This window comes from Haliaeetus albicilla, chromosome 8, assembly GCF_947461875.1.
Source record: "Haliaeetus albicilla chromosome 8, bHalAlb1.1, whole genome shotgun sequence".
Classification (NCBI taxonomy): domain Eukaryota; kingdom Metazoa; phylum Chordata; class Aves; order Accipitriformes; family Accipitridae; genus Haliaeetus; species Haliaeetus albicilla.
In genome coordinates this window covers 2,069,778-2,092,196 of record NC_091490.1, presented here as the reverse complement: position 1 = coordinate 2,092,196, position 22,419 = coordinate 2,069,778, and the positions used below count along the sequence as shown (strand labels likewise).

Sequence of the window (22,419 nt, the reverse complement as noted above, 5' to 3'; positions counted from 1 at the left end):
CCAAGCATCCCCTTGTCAAGCTGGCAACTGAGGATGCTTCAGAGGAACCTGCAAACGCCTTACTATGATTCCTAGCATCCTAAGAGATAGGAGGTGATCCTGCGGCACGCGGAGCATTTAAGCACAGCGAACTTTCTGCAACAAACCACACGGAGCAATGTCAGGTTTGGACAGCTTGTGTGCATAGGTCGTAGCTCCACTGCAGCTGCACAGCTCGCGTATCTCTGCAGCGAGGCCCGTGGATGTGGCCCTTGTCCGCAAAGGCATAGAAAAGAGAGGGAGATGGTTCTAAACAAAGCACAGAATAGCTACAGATCAGCGTCCTGGCCATCCTTTTCCTTTTGGTAATATCTGAAAGACAGAAGTGGGTTCACTAAAGCAGCATGAAGCAGTGTTACTGTGCTCTGGGACCAGAGGTTAGTAGACCAGTTATGAGAGTGGTCCCTCCCTGTTGCTTTGGATGTTGTTGGTTGCAGTTGCTGTGAGCTTCTATAAAAAATTCTTGCAATAAAATGCCTTAAGGAGAAAATTTGGCAATTATGAGGTCAGAAATTCCATGTTTAAGAACAAAATACATGAGGAACGTTGGAGATCTTCAGCACTTCCTAGCACCACAAGTGTTTTCCAGGACCATAATGTTACAGTTAATTAGTTCACACGATGCGCAGGGTGAATTATGATGTGTTACAGCCTTGACGGAAAGCTCGTTTTTTACCAGTAGCATCGGTAAGTAAACAGTCATGACTGCTGATGGAAAATATATGGTGTATTTTGTTCAGATCTGTAATAATGATTAACACATGATTCACCTTAATGGGTGTCTTTCTTTGAAATGCACAAAGATTAATTTTATGTCAAGGGTAAGCTTGCATGTTCACTGTAAAATGTGCAGAACACAGAAGGAAGTGAATGTTAATGCATCACAAATGATCTTTAACTTCAGTGATGTGTTTAAATGCTGGACGTTTATTGTCAGGCTAATGAGAGAGTCTGAACGTTCTGTATCTATAAACTGCGTGTCTCGCTACATAATGCTTTCAAGAGGAGGCACCTATTGCCTCCGTCAGCTGGCAGGCAGAGCGCTTTACAGCCAAGCTTTTGTATCACCTAGCTCCCGTGATGGGGTGATCCCTGCTGCACTGATCAGGCAACAGGGCTATAGCCGGGATCTTGGTCTTAGTTACTCATCTGTAGAAATGCTCTGTATTTTCAGTCAGTAGTCAGTCTCTGAAAACCCTCTAAGGCACCTCGGTCCAGCTGGTGGCTTGCTGGGTGCTTTTTTCTGTTTCTTCTGATCTGCCCCCAAAAAAGACAGCCTAGATGGCCAAATGCTGCCTGCTTTCAACCAGCAGTGCAGGCCTGAGCAAGTGTTCCCACCAGCTTTTGGCTCTCCAGCTGCTGCGGGTGGGCTAGGGGAGGTGACGAGATCTCAAAAAACACCGATCTGGCCTCTAGAGCCACAAAAGTCAGTCCTTGCTCTAGGACCACACTGTTATCTCGTGTGAGGAGCTTTCAGAAAAGAGTCGGTGTGGAACAGAGTGAATTTAAACTGCAATTTTACATTACCCTAATTTGTTGGGAGTTGAAAAAGTGGGTCTCTACTTTTGCCTGGTGTGGGATGATCTGCAGCTCGCAGGAGCACCTGATGCCACTCAAAGCTCAGCTTTAACCCTCAGTGGTGGTTTATGGACAAGACGGATCTGATGAAAAGTCCATTCATTTACTGTCTGATTTCACAGGGAAGATACAGACTACATTGGGTAAGGACTTTGGCTGTATTATGGAGTGGCCTATACAGGAGGTGATTTTAGCATTTTTGCTTTTTGAGTAACTGAAGGAGAAAAGACCTTGGAAGAAAAAAACAAGGAGAAAAAGCCCAAGGAGAAAAGACTACAGAGACCTTTCTATTACCTTATCTGTATTATAGGGAAGGCCATCAATGTATTAATACTGTTTGTCTAATGAGGGGGACTTCCAGAGGAAAATTTAGAGCATTTGAAAGACGTTTCTAACCAGTATGGTTTCAAAGAGAAATTTTAATGATTGAAGAAGAATAAATAGTCAATGTTAATACTACAATAAGTCTTTCTTGCTGTTTACCAACTGAGAAGGTGCATCAGTTAGCTGCTGTTAAATAGCTACAGCAGGACCAATTATGTCATGTAAGGTACCAACCTGTAAAATAAGAGGAAAAAAAAGAGCTGTATGACAGCGTAATTGCAGTATAAGACATGCAGTGATCCAAAATTCCTATTTACAAACTGAGAACAGAATTGCTTGTGCAACGAGCATCCAGAAAGCAGGCTAAGGTAGTTTGTATTATGTCAGCTGATTGTTCTTTGGCATTCTGTTAATACTATGCTTACCTCTAACAGTGCTCCTTGAAAACAGCACTTTTTGGCAGGCCTGTTTGGATTGCATTTGTAGCTATCACACTTGGCAGCATGCAAGCATACATCTTGTTTAAAAAGGAAATTAATTTTCAAGATGATACATGTATGGTAGCTGTACTTAGATGTGATTGCCCTGAAATAACTATCTCCCTTTAGCGTTAGTTGTAGTACAGACCCTGTCGTGCTAAGCCTTGTACATACCTAAGCCTAGGAAGACCTTGCTGTTAGCAGAAAAGGGAATGAAAGAAATGGATGATGCTGGAAAGCAAGGCTCCTGCTGGATAATGAGGCTCTGTGACTCAGTGACCAGTTATGCCACATGCCCAAAGTCTGTGAAATTAAGCACTGATATTTTTAGTCCTGTTCTGGTAACATACCCAGAAAATTATCCCTATACTCTTATTAACTGAAGAACTCCTCTGCTCAGATGACTTGGGCTGCTTCATGGTGATTTACAGAAGAAAACCTCACAGATTTTTTTTTTTCCTAAAAGTTTAACAACAATGGCCTCACTTTTAGTTTTTAAGGGAAACATCTTTTTGCTCTGCAGTTTACAGCACTTGGCAAATGAGGCTGGTAATTACTAGAATTTCTAAATGCAATGCTGACAATTGTGAATTATTAATGCTTAAAACCCTAAGAATGAAGGTTAGATTAACATCAGCATTTTCATTCTCTCCAACTTAAGTTTAGTGTTTTGCACCATATAACTAACTCAAAAGGATTTTAAAAAGTACCAGTCCCACTTTACAAATGGGGAACCCAACTCTAGCAAGCCAAAGCTCCTTGCTCAAAACTGAAAGGACAAAGGGAGCAGTGCAGTTTGGGGCTGCAGGCCACCTGCAGACAGATCCTGCAGGAGGGATCCACCCAGTGCTGGAGTACCCAGGGTGGCATCAGAATTTTGTACCATGGACCAGGCAAGGAGGGCCCTGTGGGCCTTTGGTATAAAATAGCACTGCTTTATGCAAAAGTGAACAGAAAGGATTCACAATTTACATCAGTCAGCTTTTACACTGCCGTTGCCACAGAATCTATGCAATGGTACAATTGGAAAGGAACCTAGTTGTAAGGCAAGTCAAATTCTCACATGTCATCTAGGACAGAAAAGCCCTCACGAGGATAAGCAGTAGCTTCTAAAAGAGTGAAGGCAATACAGAGCCCAAGGGCTAATGGGTTTGCTGACACCAATGAAGTGAGACTATCTTGTGGGTGGCCAGGAGAGGGCACGTCGTTCCTGTGTTGTCAGCAGGTAAGGGCATTCTGCCAAATACAGTCACCTGCAGACTGCATTTAGAGGCAGCTCCACCTTCCTGCCCTTGCCCCGAGTGTCCCTCCCAAATCCAGCTGTGGTGAACCTCCGGATTTGCGATCAAGTGAAACCTGAAGTTCAACTTTGATTTACCTGTTCCTGAAGTTTCTAGTGGTATGGCACGCAGAAGAGCAGGAACCGCCTCAGGTTTTAATCTGCTTATGGAATTGTATCTGATTCCACCTATTTCAATATCTGTTAGCTAGATCTTTAACAGAAGCCCCTTTCGGAGGAATGAAGTACCAGACAAGCATGCAGGCCTCTGAGGACCACCACCTTGTCCTAGTGAACCGTACCTTATTATTGTTGGGAGCAGCCAGGTTCTGCAGCTCAAACACACTGACTTCTCCTTTGCTGTCTCCTACGAGAAGGCAGTCGGTGTTCTCAGCAAAGAGTACAGATGTGAATTTCACTCTTGGGTTGGCAAAGCATGAGGTCACGGGGTTCAAGCTGCAACCCAGCAGAGGCAAGAATTAATAGGTAACATTGCATTTGCCTGAGTGGACTATCATGTAAAGTCTACCAGTAATGCAGGCCAGATAAATGTTGCATGTTTTACTTTTCATGTTCTAGATTAACTCAAAAACTAAGAAGTGAGGCAGTGTTTTGTTTCGTCTTCACCAGAACAAAAATCCCTGCTGCTATTAACAAAGATATCCTGGTTGCCTAAAATCTGTCCTGTTGCCTAATATGGGGGGTGGGGGTTAATATTTTTATTATATGAATAATTTGCTTTTTGCTACTGCAAGATTTGGTGGGCCTCCTACTCCACTGCAGGCTTCATGCTGTCATTAATACTAAGTAGTACAGACCGGCAGTACAAGGCCACAGATTAACTAAGCTGCACATGAGTTGTACACCTACTTTACAGTAGTGGGAAAACATAAGAGGTATCTGAACTTCTGACCATCTTATCTTTATAAAACGTCCAAAGTAGCTCAGTTTTGTTATTTTTCCTTTTAACTATGGCAGTGGTAGAATTTGAGATTTCTGGAAGAAAAAAAGCAGATTTACCGTTTAGCAGTTCCATGAGGCATCCAGCTCCTTCTCTTATAATCACAATTCTCTGGTAATTACCATCTGCTTTTACAAAATGAGTATTTCAAATTGCAGTACTTTCAATAACTAAGCAAGCAAACAGCATGGAGCTGTCATGATCTCGTAACAATATTGATTAGGGATTAATGTGTAGCCTTTGTGCCCCTAGTTTCAGAATCTTCTTTGAGAAAAGTAATTACTTACATGCTGGCACTAAGATCCCAAATTTCTACTCTGCTTTCATTCACTGCTGCAAATATGCAGGCTGATTTTGGAGACCACATAACATCATGAACAAAAGCAGTGGCGGAACTGAAAGTTAGAATGGGCGTCTGTGAATCCTGGTGCCATAAAATAATGCTCCAGTCTGCAGAGCAGCTTAGGAACATGTCAGTGCTGAACGGATTCCAAGCGACTTTGTACACAGGACCCTTGGTGTTTGGGAAGAAACAAAAAAGAACTTTGTGTTATTCTAGAGCTATAGCCTCACAGGATGGTTTTTAATAGTGACCTTTCATGGAAATCCCTGACTGTCCTCTGACCCTAATAGCAAAACCAGCATTGTGTTATGTGTACCCATAGGAAATTAGGATGCAGCAGATGTGATAAGACAGGAGAGATCTTAGGAATAAAAAGCATTCAGCTGATTCTGCCCCTTCACCAGTTGTTAGGAGAAGCTGATGCTGAAAAGGCAGCTTCTTGGATGAAGCAGAAACTTTCAAAAAAAGAAGTGTTGTTAAAGTTCTGCCATCTTTCTCTCAGAGGTAAGACTATTTAACTGTGGTTAGCAGGACAATCAGATTACTAAAGCCAGAACTAAAGCTTTAAAACAGTTTATAGTACAAGTTTTAATAAATTACTTAAAAAAAATAAATCCTTATAGCGTAGAAAGTAATCCTGTAAGGCTATGATGCTTTATGCTATGGGAATTCATTCCTAATATGAGAAAAGAAGTTTAGGCTTCTTTTGTTACAGATGTTTTGTTTAGTAAATATAAGCAAAGAAACTATTACATTTGTGAACTTAATTGAGCAGTTTCTGCTGTCATTACTTTTTTTATGTATCACTCACCTTATGGCCTCTGTATGTCTCTAGAAACTGCTCATTGCATGAACAAGAACACTTGTGGATATGACCCTCTTCTGTTCCAGCAAGATAAAAATTAGTATCCTAAAAGAAAGGTAAAAGTAGCCTATGCTGGATTAACCTATTTATCATTCATCCAGAAATCTATAAAGGACCATATGAGTTTGGCAGTGACAGTCCTCTGAAGAACTAAGGTGGAGTTGCCAGGATGTGGTGTGGTGGCCTGCTTGCATGTCAGCTGCAGCGGTGTATGTGCAGTAGATATAGTGGTGCCAGAATGTATGTGTGTTCTCCATTTATGCAGAATATATGCTGTGATTTTTGACTCCTGAAAATCTTGGACTTTCTGTGATCCACATGGGCAAATGTATGAATTCTTTAAATGCTCTCTGGACAAAATATTCAGCTGGATAAAGAGGAGAAGCACAGCCATCTAAGTCCTAGACTTGGTAGATGCTGAACAGTCAAATTGTCACTGATTTGACCAACACACAGAGGAAATCTACTGTAGGATCTGGCCCAAAGCAAATGTGAGTAATTTGGCTGAAATCATAGAGTTGTTCACATACAGGGATTACTTGATTGGTTTACCATATCATTCATTTTCAGTAAAACTGTTATTAGCTAAGAAGCAGTTTTCTTTCAGAACTAAATATGCTTTAAATACCAGTGCAAGTCCTAGGCTAGTGCATATTAAAGTAGCTCCAGCTGAGCATCTCACCCCTGCTGCATAGTATTGTTGGATAATACTTTAGCCAGGATGGACTTTCTGAGCCTACCTTTGGATGGAAGTCAAAGCACATTCCAGCTGCCTGTTGAGATATCAGAGCTTCCCTTTTCCTTTCTTTCTCACCTGGTAATTTTTTCTTCTCACTTTCTGTTCGCTTTATTTTCATCAGATCTGTGCAAATAGCAAGAGTTTTTGTCAAACAAGTATGTGACAGCGCTATGAATAACTCATGCTTCTTTGGACTGCTCAACAGCTCTTAAATGTTTTGTGTATGATACCTAGTATAAAGAATGTCACCCGAAATAAAATGAAGCCATTGCAATCTCAGGTATTATACCTCTGCAGAAAAGCTGCAGGGAAAAATGCTTACCAATGCAATCTAGTCTTTTCTGTATAAACCACTCTGTTATTCGGCCATCTGCTGAGATACAGATTAATCTCTCTTTTTTGCCATCTCCTGTTGCTCCTCTGTCCTGTTCCACCCACCTCATTTGCCATACAGGACCTGTATGTTTATTTGAGGATTCACTGGGATAAAAGATGCACATAATAAATCATACATGAACAAAGACAAGACAATATATTTGAAAAATTAACCTTCCCCTTTGTAATGAACACCAAGTCTTATGACAGAAATGTGGTTTAGCTTTTCTTTAAAAAAAAATATTGAATATTGGCTGTTTTCCCTGGGGAAAATGTTTGATACTTAGTTTCAGGGCACTGTTTATGGAGCCACCCTTAGGGCAAATGTCTCCCTGATCACCCGCCCCACCCCTCATTTTCTTCTTAATTTCTGCTTATCCCTCACCTATTCTGATGTTCTCTCCATTTTTGGCAAGTGGAATCAGTGAGAAAACACCAAAAGCTACCACTGGTCTCCCATAAGGATTTATTATCCAGGGCAGGATTGTCCTAGTTAGTTAGTACATGGAGTATAAAATGGTACGTGGTGATAACTTGCTTAATTTTCTTAAAAAGTCAGAGCATAATACTCATTTGTTTCACCTTTCCAACGTGCAGAACTCACTTTGTATGCACAGCAACAGCGCAGAGAGTTTCATACCCCAAATAAGGACCAGTGGTCTTAAAGTAATGTAAGCATTTATTGTCAGAAATAACAATAGAGGATGATGGCAGTGCAGAGAGAGAATGGCAGTGTCTGAGGATTTGGCTGTATTGGTATAAATAAGTGGAATGGGAAAAGTCTGTTTGGCCCACTCCGGCCCTTCCAGGCATTTATGCACTATCATAAATTTTTGCATCTGCAGTTTTGCTCCAGCAACTTCTAGTATTTGAGAGTATTGTTTATGTAGGCATTTCCAGTCAAAACTGGAAAATACTGATGGAAGTTGGAAATGAAATATTGTGCAACATCCCTAAGCATTGACAAACCTTACTTATCTTAGACTGTTACTATTCTTCAGCTTCTCAGTTGTGGATATTCTTTTCTTTGTTATCTGCTAAGATGTGACCAAGGTGGGAGGAAATGGGAAATCATAGCCTTACCTGCTGTCCAAAAGTGCAGTGTCGTTACAACTCCGTACGTTATAGATTGTGACAGACCCATCATACATTCCAACCGCTAAAAGATTTGGGCTTGCCATAGAAAAATCCAAAGCAGTAACACCATGCTCACACCGGAAAATACGCTCTGGCCACTGACCAGTAGAAAAATACAAGAACATTTTAAGTTAGTTGCTTAATTTGCCTCGGTCTTCTCAACACTGGATACTGAATTGCCAAGCTCTGCTGGAAAATTCAAGTGCTGATGACCATAGGGACTACTTCTAGACAGAAATTAGGTACTATATTCTAAATGATTCAGTTTACTTCTTGCTGCAACTGATAAAATTAGGAAAAAATAAAGGCTATGCAGAAATATGACACTGTAAAATAAGTTAGATGGGCCTACTCCAAGCCAAATACCTAAAAATCAAGTTCCCTAGGGTTCAGCTGAGTACAGCGTGAGGTTTTTGTTTGTTTGATTTGTTTTTTTTTCTTTTTAAAACAAACTTGGCATTTTGGAAAATTTCTCCAGTTGTTTTCTATCTTGTAATATGAAAGTAAGTTCCTTTCCAATTACAGAAACTTAGCTGAAGGTAAAACATTATCTGACATACTTCAGGTAATCTGTAAACTGCTATTTTCATGTAATTTCTCCATGTAATCACAGAACTGATTCAGCTCTGTTAGAAGATTAAATCCTTAAAGAAGTCACTGCACCGAGCTCTTGAAATGGGAAACAGTAGGGTGTTAGTTTGCAAAGAACTGTATTTCAGTGTGCATGCCAGATCTTATTTCTTAATGTTAGGGACTTGAGGACTATGGTGACATCGGGGAATCACAAGAGTATTTGATTGTTGTTGACGTGATAAACATGCATCAAAGATGTGACTCTGCACGACTTAAATTAATCTAATACACAATTGTGGCCAAGTGAAGTTTGTAGAACAAATCAAACTAAATTTGTGTAATCTGATGGCAAACAGATGGTTTTTACTGTGTCATTTTGTAACTGAGATTTCCAAGATTTTTTTAAAAAATGGCTCGTTTAAAAAGGATTGCTTTTCAGGTGGATATGTAAAGATGTAAATGTTACATCTATGAAATCTACTGTCTTTTTGACAGTATTATGAGAAGTTAGATTAGATAATTATATTATAAATTTTTAAGTTTTTTGCTTCAGCCTAACAGAATTTCGTGGTACAACAGAAAATGGATTGGAAAGGATAATCCTTAAATTTAAAATACAGATGTTCTCTGTAATGAGAGTTTGGAAGTATTGAACAAATGCTCTATAGATTTTGAAAAACAAAAGGTAAATGGATTTATTTTCACATTTGCTGTGCTCAAGACTTTTCCAGTCTAAAAAATAATTTCTACACACCTGGGTCTACCCACAGTAATAATAAAACAGATTTACAGTCTTGGGTAGGTGGCCCTAGGGGTTGGAAATGGGATACAGAGATCTGCATTGCTACGTTGCCTAGCATAGACTGGTACTACCTGAGACTTGTAACCATCTGTTGGTTGTTTGGTGGCCTGTGTGCAATGAGTTTAGTTCCTGTGAACAGATGTCCATGTTACCAAACCACCAGTACAGTCAGCACCTCTGTTGGAAGTGTCAGTTGAGAGGACTGACAGGCACAGAAACCGAACTGCTTCCTGCAGGCACTTTCTTTAGGTCAAGATTTAAGCACATTACTAGGTACTGCAGTTGGAATCAATTTTCCAGAACTGTGTGGTTTGGGCTAGCAAATTCAGCCTTACTGCCTAGGTCTTGCTTTTTGAAACAGGAAGAGGGAAATAAATAAAGCAGAAATAGTATAGCAGAAAAATGAATTGAAGAAAAAGAAAGAAAAACTGGTTGCTCATTACCATGGGGTTCTTCAATGACCAACAGCAAGCCAAGCCTTTCTTCTGTTCTTTACAATCAAACGCTCCATAACCAACAGCTAAAAGATCCTAAAAGCACAGATTAGCAAACAGATGTATCTCAGTTTAGCTTGAAGTTCACTTGTATATTTTTAAAAGGCAACTTTCTGCTAACAGTGACTGTCAGTGTGAAGTCTGGAAAAATAATGCTCATGTCATAGGCAAGTAGAATAACACACAAGAAGAAAAGAATTTCAGAATTTCTAGGATACTGGAAACTGGTTCAACTAGAAGTGCATTCACAGTCACTATCAGTTGTGTTTGCAATCCCCCTGGCCACCATAAAAATATGTCCCTTTCCAGAGATGAAGACACATTATTCTGTAACCACATTTTAATGTGCAGTATTTAATGGAATATGTAATAATACTACTACTTTTATTTCTCAATGTTAAGCTGCAAAAGGACCTTCAGTGACCACTTCAAACTTCTAGTTCTTAGCACTCCACAGTGGGGTCCAATGAATTCCATTCACTCCTTTCCATAAGTAGAAGTAAGAAACAGGAGCAAACCCTAGAATTCTAAGACTGAAGTCTATAAATGTGTCCAACTTTTTATAATACCTAGGGATATGATGTACTAATAGTATGAAATGGTCTTTATTTTCTCTCTTTTTTTCCCTTGGGGCAATCTTACTGGTTTTATGTTTCTCATCCTACCTGCTTTTTACCTTCCTTCCATTCATTACTTTTGTTGTGGCATTAAGAGAGCTCTGTTGGAAAAACTGAGCCTTACATTACTCTGAAAGTGGAGATGTCCGAGTAATTCTCACCTCCACTGAAACTGAATTAAATAAACTTGGGCCAGCTGCTCAGAAATCTGTGCCTGTTATTATACATCTTATACTTAAAGTTTGATGAATGCCGCTTTCTTGGGAGATTACTGTTAGAAACAAAGATGTGGTTTCTAAACTATCATGAATAAACTCCATCAATGGTGATAAAGTTTAGTAGTAGGGGTTTAAATTTCAACATCCAATTCTATAACAGACCAAGTCTATTATCTTAACATTGCTTTTCAGGTGACCGCCCATGGTAAACTGGACCAATTAAATTAAGTTCTGGACCAATTAAAGCTGTTGCGATACAATTGTAGGAAAAGCCTAGTGCAGATGCCCAACCTGTAGAATAATTTAGCAATATTGTTATATGAAAGGGCAAAATACAGAGAGTGGGATGCAAAGACAACCTACCTGACTGTAGGGATGAATCCATTTCTCTGAGATCTCTCCCAACAAAGGACATCAAAATCAGGAGTTTATTTACACCAACAATTACTTATACCATTTTGTAAACAGCTAAGAAAAAGCAATTTGTTAACTCACTGGGTTTACTTTGCTCCAAGCCATACTGCTCACACTGTGACCATTAGTTAAATCACATATATATGACCACAGCCATTCCAGTCTGGGAGGCACAATTTCTTCTGGGGTTTTATTTAGATCTGACAGAATTGATGGGTCAACAAATGCATCCTTCTGCTCTTCCTTATCCTTCTTTTCCTTGTCATGCTCTTCCTGTTTAGCTTCTTTCACTGCTGCTACTGTACCACTCATGTCTGATGTAACATCAGGATCTAAAATGCACAAATATGGTAGAGCCCGAGTAGTAACATTTCATTCATCTAACTTCAGTCATTCACAACAGAAGAAAAATTTGCCCTTTCAGCAAATATTTTGCAGAAAAAAAAAAAGTGAAGATTTGAGGAATTAAGACATCGTAACTTCTAAAACTGTGGCTAAAATGTTGATAGGGACATGGAAGATGGCTGGACCAGGCTGTAGTGTGCCAGTTATGCTCCAGGTGTTTGAGTGGATTTAGCTACCTAGCAACAAGTTATGAATTTATGTCCACCCCCCGCCAGGAATGTTTCTAATCTCTCATATTTAAAAAATTATTTAGACAGGGATTTTTTTTAAGTTACATGCCAAACTTTAAAGAGCCACATTTATGCATTGATGCTGTAACACTGTAGCTAAGTTACATGATGCTGTAGTAAGTTGCTCATTTCTTGGGAAAATTAAGTGTAGAGCATATTTTTAGACTGTGTTTGCGAAGTATTTTTTTGTTTACTCACCCCTTTATTTTATGTAATGTGCAAATCATAAATTAATCTCAGATCACTGTTAACAAAATAAGAACATAGTAACTGCCATATTGTCAGAACAAAAGTTGTCCTGGCCAGTATCATGCTCCAGCTGTAGCTAGTTCCTGTAGTCATGGAATGTAACAGGTTCTTGCCTGACAAACTGAAACTCTCTTTGGTACAAAGAGGTACAATACAATAAAAGCAGTATGAAGCCTGTTTTTTTTTAAATCCCTGTGTTAACTTGAAACTCCTAGAAAAGGTAAAATATTACTTAGCACTTGAGTCCAGGTAATGCCTTTTACAATCTGCAACTTTATGTTAGACACTGACCATCTATCAGGCTAAAACTTCTGTTTAGAATCAGACTCCTTATAAAATTAAAAAAACCCAAACTGTAAAAGACTTTCCAATACAAAAAATGGTTGGAGAAGTAGCAGAATTAATCTGTATCTTAACTGTCAGTAAACAAGTTTGACTAATATTTTGAGTAAGTCTCAGTTTGTGGTGTTAAGGGGAGATGAGCCAGCTCAGAACTCATTTATTCAATTCTTCCACCAAGTATAGTAGGGTTGTCTGTTAAAGTGAACGTAAAACTGCAAAGTTCATGTTGACATCTCATAAACTCTCTCCTTTCCTTTGTCTATTTCTTAAATGACTTGTCATCTGTGAAGACATTCAATGAGGGACATAACTCCATGACTTTCAATAGCATGCAAAGCCTTGTGCTGAAACCAGGGCAGCCAATAAGAAGCAAACCTATAAGGACAGGAAACTGCCGATAAGCTGCAAGTTTGGGTTGAAAAATATTCTCCATTAGAATCCTCTCCATGAAAAACAAATTCTGCTGAAAGTTTTCTGATGTTAATATAGCTTCTGAATGGCATTCCTCCTCTTCATGGATTCTGGCAAGAACAGCACTTTCCGAAATCATTAGAGAAGAAGTTGTGCTGCCTGACAACAGATAATATGGGAAAAAACAGTTTTAACATGATAATACTTTGCACATAGAAGTCGAGGGGATAAGAAGTCTCCTCCTCCTCCACCTGCAAAAAGCATAGAAGAATCTATCATGATCAGAAAATACTTACATTATTAATTTTTTCTTGCTTTAATTTTGTTTTCTTTTATTGATCAAATACTCAGTATGATGAGATACTTCTGGAATTTTTTACAATTGGTGTTCTGCTTCTAGTGTCCTAAGTAACTTAGTACCAGCAAACTTTGTCACTGACTATTTATCTTTATTTAAGATCATTTATGACGGCATTGTACAGAAAAGGTCTCAGTGCAGACCTGTCCAAGATTCTTTAGCAAACTCTCTCAAGTGCAGACAGGCAGACCAAGCATTTTCTTCACGTAGTTTTCACCACACAGCATAGTGATATACATGGTTTAGAAGGATGAAAACATGGCAGAAATGTAAATCTGGAAAAATGTTACCTCTGTTGGAAGAGACCAACATAGTCTGATTGTGCTCTTTAGCTGTATGAGATTTGCTGCTTTTCCCAGTTGTGGCTCTGCTACCTTCTGCTTTTGACGTAGGTTCTATTTCCGATACATTAAATGAATCATACAAGTCCCAGGAAGTGACCAGCATCCCTAGAAATGAATTACACTGTATTATACAAGTCTCTTGTTTCGGTACGTTATTAAAAGGATAGCTGAGCAAAGATTTACTTTTTGTACTACACTCCCAACTGTTCGGCAGAGGGGCTTTGAAACCAACCGAGGGTCAGACAAGGCTGTAGCAACAGCTGTTGTGTCATTGCAGCAGCTGCATCAGGGTCTTCTGGGTGTGTGGCTTCCCTTCAGCAGGGCCATCTCCCAGGGAAACAATGCTCCATAACCTTGCCTTTGTGTGCTCAGCCTTTCAAACCTGGGTTGGAATGAGCCCTGCTGATGCTCAAGGTATGTCTTCAGATCAGATTAATGTCTATTTTACTTTTTTTTTTTTCATTCATTTTACATACACTAACAAACACAAAGGAAAAATGTTTGGAACAGCATTCCCCATAGTTTTCTTTGGCCTCCTACACAAAAAAAAAATGTCCATAGTGAGGCAAAGCTCAGCACACGCATCTAAAACCTAGTTATTCCTCTATAATTTTTTTTAGAGCATTGAGGTTGAACATTTTGTAAAATTGCATCTATCTTGTAAGACTGCCAAGATTTTTCTGCTTTCCCCAAGATTTTAAATCTCGTAAGAGAGGTTCTCTTCTGTGCATTATGGCAAATAGAAATAGAAACTAGCGTCACTGAGAAGTTAAGGGGAAAAGAGGGAACTGTGTCCTTTCACATTTCAAGAGCCTAGCTATTAGGTGAAGTCCTGCCTCCTAAGAAGCACACTCTGCTTGAAAAGTGCTGAGGCAGGCAGGACACAGCAGCTCTCCACTAGCGTAATGACTATTTTATTGCAATGGATACAGTGTACCAGTACCAATGTTCAAGTTTTAGGAGGGGCAGAAAAGGCCCCCACAAATCATGCTAGCCTGTCTGAACTTAAAGCTCTGGAAGTGAAAGTTGAGGAGACATCTTCTCCCGCTTAGAGATGGAAGAAAGAAAAAACCCTTTCCTCAGTATCCTACCTGTGCGCGGGGAGTTTTCTGAGGTCCCATGATCTAGCTGTATGCTGGAGTTTTCCCAAATAAAAATTTAATAAGTAAACTAAATGTAATAATGAACCCAACTCCCAAGGGTACAATGTAGTAAATGAGAGCCCGTTCTTATTAAATACCCTTTCCTATATGGCACTCAGAAAGTTTACCTTTATCTTCCATGATGATTTTGTCACATTGCACTTCCTTGTTCTTTGCAGCGCCGTTAATGGTTTGCATCATTTTTTCTACAAAGCGATCGTTACCAGGTCTATTTTTGCAAATGTCAACATAAATCCTATTCTGCTCCCTCGGGGGGGGAAGAAAGAAAAAGTGTATATTGACTTTCTGAAAAACATTTGCATTCAACTTCTCAGTGTATTTAACCACAAGTTGAACAGGAGAGGATACTCCGTGTCATAAATTTACTGCTTGGGTTTTTTTTTTGATTGCTAGTTTTTATTTCACTCTACGTATCATCTTTCAGCAGGTATTTCTGGCTTTGTGATGCTGTTCTAAACCAGAAATGGCCTGTAGAGGTAGGCATCAGCAAAAATCCCTACTCCAACTACCTTTGTACTTTGGTGGAATTCAGAGGAGTTCAGAAATATGTAGCTCTCATCACTTGGGAGTGAAAGGCAGTGTATCCAAGAGACAAAAACAGAACTAGTACATTTCTATTTTGTCCAGCCTTTAGGTTCTGTAGGAATAGTCAGTGGGAACTGTGAAACTTTTTCTATTATTTTGGTTTCAATATTCTAACAGCAGACATAGATTATACCCCGCCTTAGTCCACCAACAAGTAGCTGTGCTCAGGTCTGTTCCTATACAGTTGGCAATACAGGCTGTGTACTCCAGCTTAAGTCTGATTCATAGGATACACTTCCTCTTCCTTCTTCCCAAAAATCACACCAGTGTGATTCACAGACAGTGGGGGTTGGAGTCTAACCATGAACTTTGTGTGTATACTAGTGGAAAAAACTCCTTAGGTAAGTTGTTTGACTTGCCAGTTGCAGTACACTGCATCTCAGGCTTTGGGGCTTACGTCTACAAAAGCTGTGACAAGTCTGCCATCTGTCATGGAGAGAACTTCGCTGCACTCTGTCCCAGTCAGCCCCTGGGAGTAAGCCAAAAAACTATGAGTTCTGGGTTAACTCCCTACCAAAGTTCATGATAGTCCAGGGAGGAGACTCTGAAGTGGAAACACAGTAGATGCAACTAAGGGGAGACACAGTATTTTAACAGGCAACGTCACTTGTGGTGGTGTGAGGTTTCTTCTAGCTAGAAGCACTGTGCAGAGCTTCAGAGGAAGCCAAGGCCTGCCTAGTTTGTATCTTTGTTATTAAGAAACGATTAGCTGTAAAGCTACACACAAGAATCAATGCAGAGGTTTGCAATTTCTTACTGTTTTCATTAAAATTAAATGGTGTAATTCATGTATACCACACTTCTCCATCTTTTCTTTCCCCCATCCCTTGTGTGTTCTCTTGTCGCCATCCCCCATTTTTGCTAATCATCTGCCTTAATTTATTAGTGAAAGAGGGTACTAATTTGATCAACAGGATGGAGTCGTAAGAAATTTGGGCTATCTTGACAGAAGAGAGACTCAAGCCTAATATGGCTTTAAACAAAGGTGAAATGACAAATTTTAGTAGTCAGAACACTAAAACTACTATGTGTGAGCAGCCTGTTCAGGATTTTGTGGTCAGCAGAAGTTGTGCATGCTGAGCACACTACATGCATGTACACAATTACCAATATACATACAGAACTCTTCCAGCATCTTCTGATTCTACAGACACCACAACAGATGGCATATCCAATATCCAGATAGTTTCCGTCTCTGTGAGGTAAATATCCACTCTCCTACCTAAGTCTTCTTTTGTCCATTCTTTTATCTCCTCTTGCCTCACCTGCACATCTGAAAAATTATATGAGGTTAACAAGCGAGACCTTTTCTGCTCTAAATTTAAAAGAGGATGAATTAATTCTGAAACTATTGTAATGATCGGGAGCCAAAATTTGTGAGGCACTGAGTTCCTTCAAAGTGCTGGGCATCTCACATCCACGTACTGCAGTGTCTCACAAGCCACAGTGCTCCAAAGAACAGTTTAAATCTATAATTATACAGTGTATGTTCTTTACCAGATAAGCTAACAGCTGTGTCTTGTCGAGAGCCAGGTTCTACTATTTCATCTAGTACGGACTCAGTTGTTGATGCGTTTGATAGAGAAGTACTGCTGCTTCCATATGTCCTTCAGTAACAAAGAAATAAGCAGAAATAGTATGTGAGAGTCCAGATGTCAGTTAGCAAAGCACTACAAAAATAGCAGTGTTGTTATCACGATAAACCACAGAAGACTGTAAGAGCACATACAATGATGCTTGCATTGTAAAAGAAGTCACAGAAGGCTTAGGAAAGAAAATAATGAAATGGTTTGAAAAAGACTTAAAAAGGAAGAATTCCTCCGACAGCATATCCTCAGGCATTAAATAGCTGATGGAAAAGAAGCTGTTGAGCTCTCAGATTCATTCTTAGCATATTATAACGTGAAGTGTTGGCTACCTACTGTGTGATAACGCATACCCACAGGTAGCACTGTTCTCAACCAGAATTAAGATCCTTTGGTGCCTTGCATGTACTGAAATGTCTTTGAAATGCACAAGAAACTCATCTGAAGGATTAACTTGTTAACAAAAATAGATAGTGTTCATAGTGGTGATATCTGTGATAACTAGCAGTTAAACTCAAAACTTAGGTACAGTTGGGAGGTTTGTCAAGAGATTTTTCTCCTCAAAAGCTGAGTGTGAGCAATTACACACATACAAAAGGCATTTGAAAAAGACCATTTTTAAGATTTGTGTTGAAAACTAAAGTTAAATCATTTAATTTTGTTTTCTAAATGAAGACCTCTTGTCTCTAAAAAGGGTGCATTTATTTTTCAGGAGATACCTTGTATTTTTATATCAATTTTTTTGTGTCTATTTGGTCCTGGTTAATATCCCTACCTCTAGGATTATCCCTTATGATAGCCACCCTAGGAAGCATGACAAAAAGACAGTTCTCACAAAACAATCTTTTTGTCAGACATCACAATGGCATTAACTTTGAGAAAAAACCACAAATAATGCTTTAACTTGTATTTTTTTTCAGTGCTGACTTTACCAGTCTTTTAGTCCTTTTGATTAAATAAATAGCATCTCCACTCCATACAATTTGAATGTGTACACACCATTGGATAAAGTGATGTGGTTCATTATTTTTCATTTTAAACACAAATAGTTATTTACTTTCTTTTGCGTGACTTAATTGAGTTTGTCAGCCTGAAGATAAAATGGCTCAAGTCCATTGACTTTGTTTATTCCCTCTGTACTGAAGGTTTGTAAATGAAAGCTAGTAAGTAGTGAAACACATAATTTAGCAGTTTTAACTCAAACGTTTTCGTAGAAGAACATTTTTGGAAATGGATGCACATATGCATACAGAGGTTAACTTGCTTAAGTTAGTTTAAAAGAGAAGATTCTTATTATGGTAACAATATTTTGACAGTTGAACTGAAAGAGTTAAGTTTTTAAAAAAGGTTGTCTGTACTGAATAAGTATCATTAAAAACTGACAACATACTTTAAAAGAAATGTATAACTCTTCAGTGAAACCAGACCTTTTGTTTCCAGAGCATTTTTCCGTACTCACAGCTAAGCAGGTACTGATATATTCCAGTTTTTTGAAAAAACACGCTTGGGGAAGGCAGAGAGCATCTGAAGTAGCTAAAGGGAGTATATTAACGAGCTGCAGATGCCCCTTCTCAGCTGTACAGCCTTGCTCAGACAACCAGAGCACAACCTCCTCTACCTTTAAGAGAGTGTTTTGTCACATACATGCGTATAGGCTCTGCCACAACTTTGTATGCAGGCCTAACCATTACAAAACCTGCAGTTCGGACGTCTGCATTTTTGAACTGCGAGGTACTCATCACCGTCTCTAAAAATGGTCCATTCTGGTATGTTACATAAAAAAATGTTTTTTAAGAAGAATTTGAATAAAATTAGAAACAGGAGTGCGTGCTGTAGTCTGCTTTCACCTGTATCTATTAGCATTTCAGCAGTAGTTCTGACATAGTCAGTCATGAGTACTGACAAATTCTGTTTAGTCTATTTGTTACTATTCCTCAAATTTTAAATGACAACTATGACAGGTATATTTCTGTATTTTGACAACAGAGTATAATTATTAGCCCTGCGCAATTATTCCAGCTCTCAACCTCTCTGAAGAGCAGATGCGTGGCTGCGGCAGGGTAGGTACCCTGTGAGACAGAATTTAAGAGACAGCATATTGGCTTACCTCGAGAACGAACCTAAACTACCATTCACTCCTGATGTCTGATGCATGGAAAAAGAAGAGAGAAAACCAGATCCTGTGGCCCCAAAGTAAGCACTTGATGCTAAGAGCTTGCCCTGCCTGGGTACAACAGTATTCGGATCTGAACGGAAGAGTGGACGGGGTGTCACATCCTTTCCTTCATCATCAAAAACCTGAAGAAATATTTAAATAATGATAATAGTTTCACTGGGTTCCCAAAACAAGCGACAGTGATGACTCTTGCAACATTTTATCCCATCTGGAACAAGAAGACCCCGATCCAGGCAGGAACCTGACAGAACAGATAGGTATCCCCTCTCTACAAATGATGCCTAATATACACCAGGACAGGGGCGAGGGGGTTTGCATTCCTGCTTTCCCTTTAGAGTTCAGCCTTGAGAGGGCTGTCGCCTTTGCCTGGAACTGCTTTGGGACTCTCTTTATAGAAATGGTTGCAAAATACCTAGAAAAACTCTGTTTCTCCCACTATCAGAGCCACTTCTCCTTCTTGGTCAACCTCGTTGTCTTTTCTGGCTCATTTATTCCATAATGACTAACGAGAGTAGCTTATTGACTGTAACTATTCATGTCAAATTAACAGTACAGCAAAAGCAATGAGAGAAACAATTATGCATCTTTTTTTATTATACTGCTCAAAATATTTTATTGTATTCAGTAAGGTCTCAGATTATATTACGGGAATCTTCTATTTTTTACGTAAAGACATACAGGTGCTACAGTCAACATATCTCACATAGATTTGAAAGCAAGTAGTTCTCACATTAGGAGGAGAACTGTCACTCTGATTTTTTTTTAATTATTTTTATTATTATTGGAGATTGTTTTTGGACACTAATCATCATTTCAGAATGGATTAAGCTCCTGGATCATTTTCTTTCTCCACAGCTCTTCAACTTCAGACATGCCTTTTCTTTCCTCCTCCCTCTCCCACTTCCTTTCTGACAACTTTTAACATCCACAATAACTCACATTTGAAACTTTTTAGTAATAGTGTAAACGGCTTCTCACCCGTGTGGCATACTTGTTACCCACGAGAGATGCCCTGTCCACAGCTTTGCCATCGGAAGTCGTGGACAGGCTTCTGCAGCTCGCTGCTTTATTTGCATAGATGCCACTGAGGATGCTCGTTCGTCTTTGGCTACCAGAACTTGCTCCTGATCCTTGCCTTACCCTGAAATCAGCCGTAGAAGTTCCGTTTCAATTGACAAAATACAAGCAACCGAATACGATCACCAAATTACTTGTCCCTTAACTTTCATGAATGGTTTGAAAGATTTAAACTATTCGGGATGATAATCCTGAAATAATTCCTTCAGAAAAATCTCCGTTCAGCTGCTTAAGCGGTGATAGGAGGGGCGAGGTGGGCGGGGGGGGGGGAGGGGGGCGATGCCTGCTGTAAAATAAAAGCCTGAAAGACGTTTTACTGGCGTTTGGTTTTCTGGGGCTAAGCTTACAAGCGGGAACTAATGTGGCAATAAAAGGGCAAAAAGACGCAGCCTGTGGCTGCGTGCGGGGCCGGTTACACAGGCACGCTGTGGCGCATTGCTGCCCGCTCGGAGCGGGACACCGGCGGGAGCCCACCCGCCCCTCCCGGCCTAGCCCCGACCCCGGCCCGCCGTGACTGGAGCCGCCTGAGGGAGAGCCGCCGCGCAGGCCCCGAGCCGGGACAGCCCTTGCGTGGGCTGCCCGCGGGAAAAGCGCTGCCGGGGACCCCCCCGCCCCGTACCCCCGGCCACTCACAGGGGAGGCCGCCGGCCGCCGGCGGGGCCCTGCATGGCGACGAGGGTCGGCGGGCACAACGCGTCGCGCCGTAACCACGGCAACGCTCGCCAAGACGCGGCGCGGCGATTGGCTGCCCAGGGACGGCGCCGCTGATAGGTCGGGCCGCGTTCTCCCTCACCGCGTCCGCCCGCCTGAGAGAGGGACCCCCCCGCGCCTCACCGCGGGGCCGCGGCCTCCCCGTCCCCGGGCTCCTCTCCGTGCCCGGCCGGGCTGGGCCGCCCAGCGCCCGCCTCATCTCGCCCTTCTCCTCCTCCTCCTCCTCTTCCTCCGCCGCCCCGGGGCGCCCGCCCCCTGCCCGGCCCGGGGGCTCCTCCCCTGCCGTCAGGGCCGCGGCAAGCCCCCGCTCCCCCCCCTTTGTCACTGAAGCACAAAGGTCCTCGGCGGCCCGGGGAGACGGGAGCTCCCTCCGCCCCGCCGTAAAACTCGGCCCCGGTGGCGGGGATCGGGGCAGGTGTGGGCTTTTTGAGCGGGAAGGTTTAGGGGTTTGGAGGTTTTTTGGTTTTTGTTTGGGTTTTTTTTTCCCTCGTTTGCTTGAGTCAGCAGCAAAAGTTGCATGCGTGGGTGCTTTCCTTTCAGCGTCGCCCCACGGGGACCGTTTTTGAGGATTTAAAATGCGGTTCGTCGGGAGAAGGGGTGGCAGAGGGGCGGCTCGGGAGAGAACTGCGGATCGTAAATGATCTGTGCGCCTCTGAAAGGGGGCAGAGCAGGAGCGGGCAGCCCCCAGCCCCAGGCCCGAAGAGACTTGAGGCAGGGGGAAGAGCAGAGGCAGGCTTTCCCCCTCCCCCGAGACGGGGGCAGACAGGCTTTTCCAAAGTATTTGACAGACTACCGTGTCCTCCTCGCTTCCAAGAGCAATTGTAATGCCAGACTTCGGGATCAGGAGCCCTCCCCTTTGCCTCGCAGGGCTGTGCGTGTCCTTGTGTCATCAGCCCTAGGACAGAGCTGAACCTGGGCAGGTGAGGCAGCCGGGGAAGGTTTTAGGGAAAAGAGGCAGAATTAGGACTGGACGTCTGGGGGTTTTTGGTTTAGTTTGGGTTTTTTTTGGGGGGGGGGGGGTGCCTTTAACGTAGGACCAACCTAGCGTTGTGGGTATTATCTCACCCAAGAGTGTCCCACACAGCAGCAGCAGGTCAAGAGCTGTTTCCCTGAAGACCTCCCTCTTAACGCTTCGTCGTCGGTGAGAGAGCTTCCACGCCTGTGCGCCTCACCGAGTGAGTACGACCGCCGGGTCAGGAGCCAGGCGGGAGGGAACGGCACCCACACCGACTGTACGGCGCCGGGCATCTGATTTTTATTTCATTTTATTTTATTTTATTTTTTGAAGCCGGTCCTGCCAAGCCCTAAATGGCGGCGGTGGCTCCCGGGGCGGCGGGGAGCGGAGCGGGGCCCGCCGCCTCACCGCTGACAGGGCGGGGGCGGGGCCTGCCCCCTGAGTGACAGGCGGCGGCGGGGCGGGGGGGGGGGCGCCCAGCAGGCTTCCCGCGCGTTCCGGGGGTGGGGGGAGCTGTGCGCGGTGACGTAGTGCGTGGCGTGCCCCCTCCCTTCTGCCCGCCCCGGCCCCCCGCCGCCGCGCAGACCGTG

The 22,419-nt window shown here is 41.8% G+C and overlaps 2 protein-coding genes across 8 annotated transcripts in view; one reads left to right on the top strand and one right to left on the bottom strand.

Moving 5' to 3' along the window:
- Window positions 1-2,016: 2,016 nt before the first annotated feature.
- Window positions 2,017-22,293, bottom strand: DNAI4 (dynein axonemal intermediate chain 4). 5 transcript variants are annotated; one of them, XM_069788444.1, is made up of 17 exons: window positions 21,940-22,293; window positions 20,065-20,227; window positions 19,018-19,208; window positions 16,822-16,931; window positions 16,444-16,597; window positions 14,847-14,986; window positions 13,523-13,681; window positions 12,839-13,033; window positions 11,319-11,569; window positions 9,938-10,024; window positions 8,066-8,217; window positions 6,930-7,087; window positions 6,609-6,730; window positions 5,815-5,913; window positions 4,948-5,174; window positions 4,002-4,155; window positions 2,017-2,175 (listed from the first exon to the last, which is right to left on the bottom strand). In XM_069788444.1, the coding sequence occupies exons 3-17, from the start codon at window positions 19,062-19,064 to the stop codon at window positions 2,131-2,133; spliced, it is 2,100 nt and encodes a 699-aa protein (XP_069644545.1). In that variant the 5' UTR covers window positions 19,065-19,208; window positions 20,065-20,227; window positions 21,940-22,293; the 3' UTR covers window positions 2,017-2,130. The 5 variants fall into 5 exon arrangements, 3 of the variants coding, with proteins under 3 accessions (XP_069644545.1, XP_069644543.1, XP_069644544.1); XM_069788442.1 differs by lacking the exon at window positions 21,940-22,293 and adding an exon at window positions 20,797-20,959; XR_011325664.1 differs by lacking the exons at window positions 4,948-5,174; window positions 21,940-22,293 and adding an exon at window positions 20,797-20,963.
- The window catches only part of MIER1 (MIER1 transcriptional regulator), a 43,225-nt gene continuing 41,898 nt past the window's right edge, over window positions 21,093-22,419 (top strand). Inside the window, exons 1-2 of one of the 3 annotated variants that reach the window (XM_069788449.1) lie at window positions 21,093-21,289; window positions 21,959-22,049. The gene's annotated coding sequence lies outside the window, so the exon portion shown is untranslated. Of the gene's footprint in view, window positions 21,795-21,882; window positions 22,050-22,419 lie in introns of those variants that run through there. The other 2 variants (XM_069788448.1, XM_069788447.1) reach the window with 2 other exon arrangements.

Bases quoted from the DNA above. Each gene is read 5' to 3' on its own strand.
- DNAI4 (XM_069788442.1), bottom strand. From the start codon at position 20,831: ATGCAGGGCCCCGCCGGCGGCCGGCGGCCTCCCCT. The intron at 16,598-16,821 runs GTAAAGAACATA...ATAATTTTTCAG, and splicing joins CACAGCTGTTAGCTTATCTG to ATGTGCAGGTGAGGCAAGAG. The intron at 11,570-12,838 runs GTTTGCTTCTTA...TGTGCATTTTAG, and splicing joins GCAGTTTCCTGTCCTTATAG to ATCCTGATGTTACATCAGAC.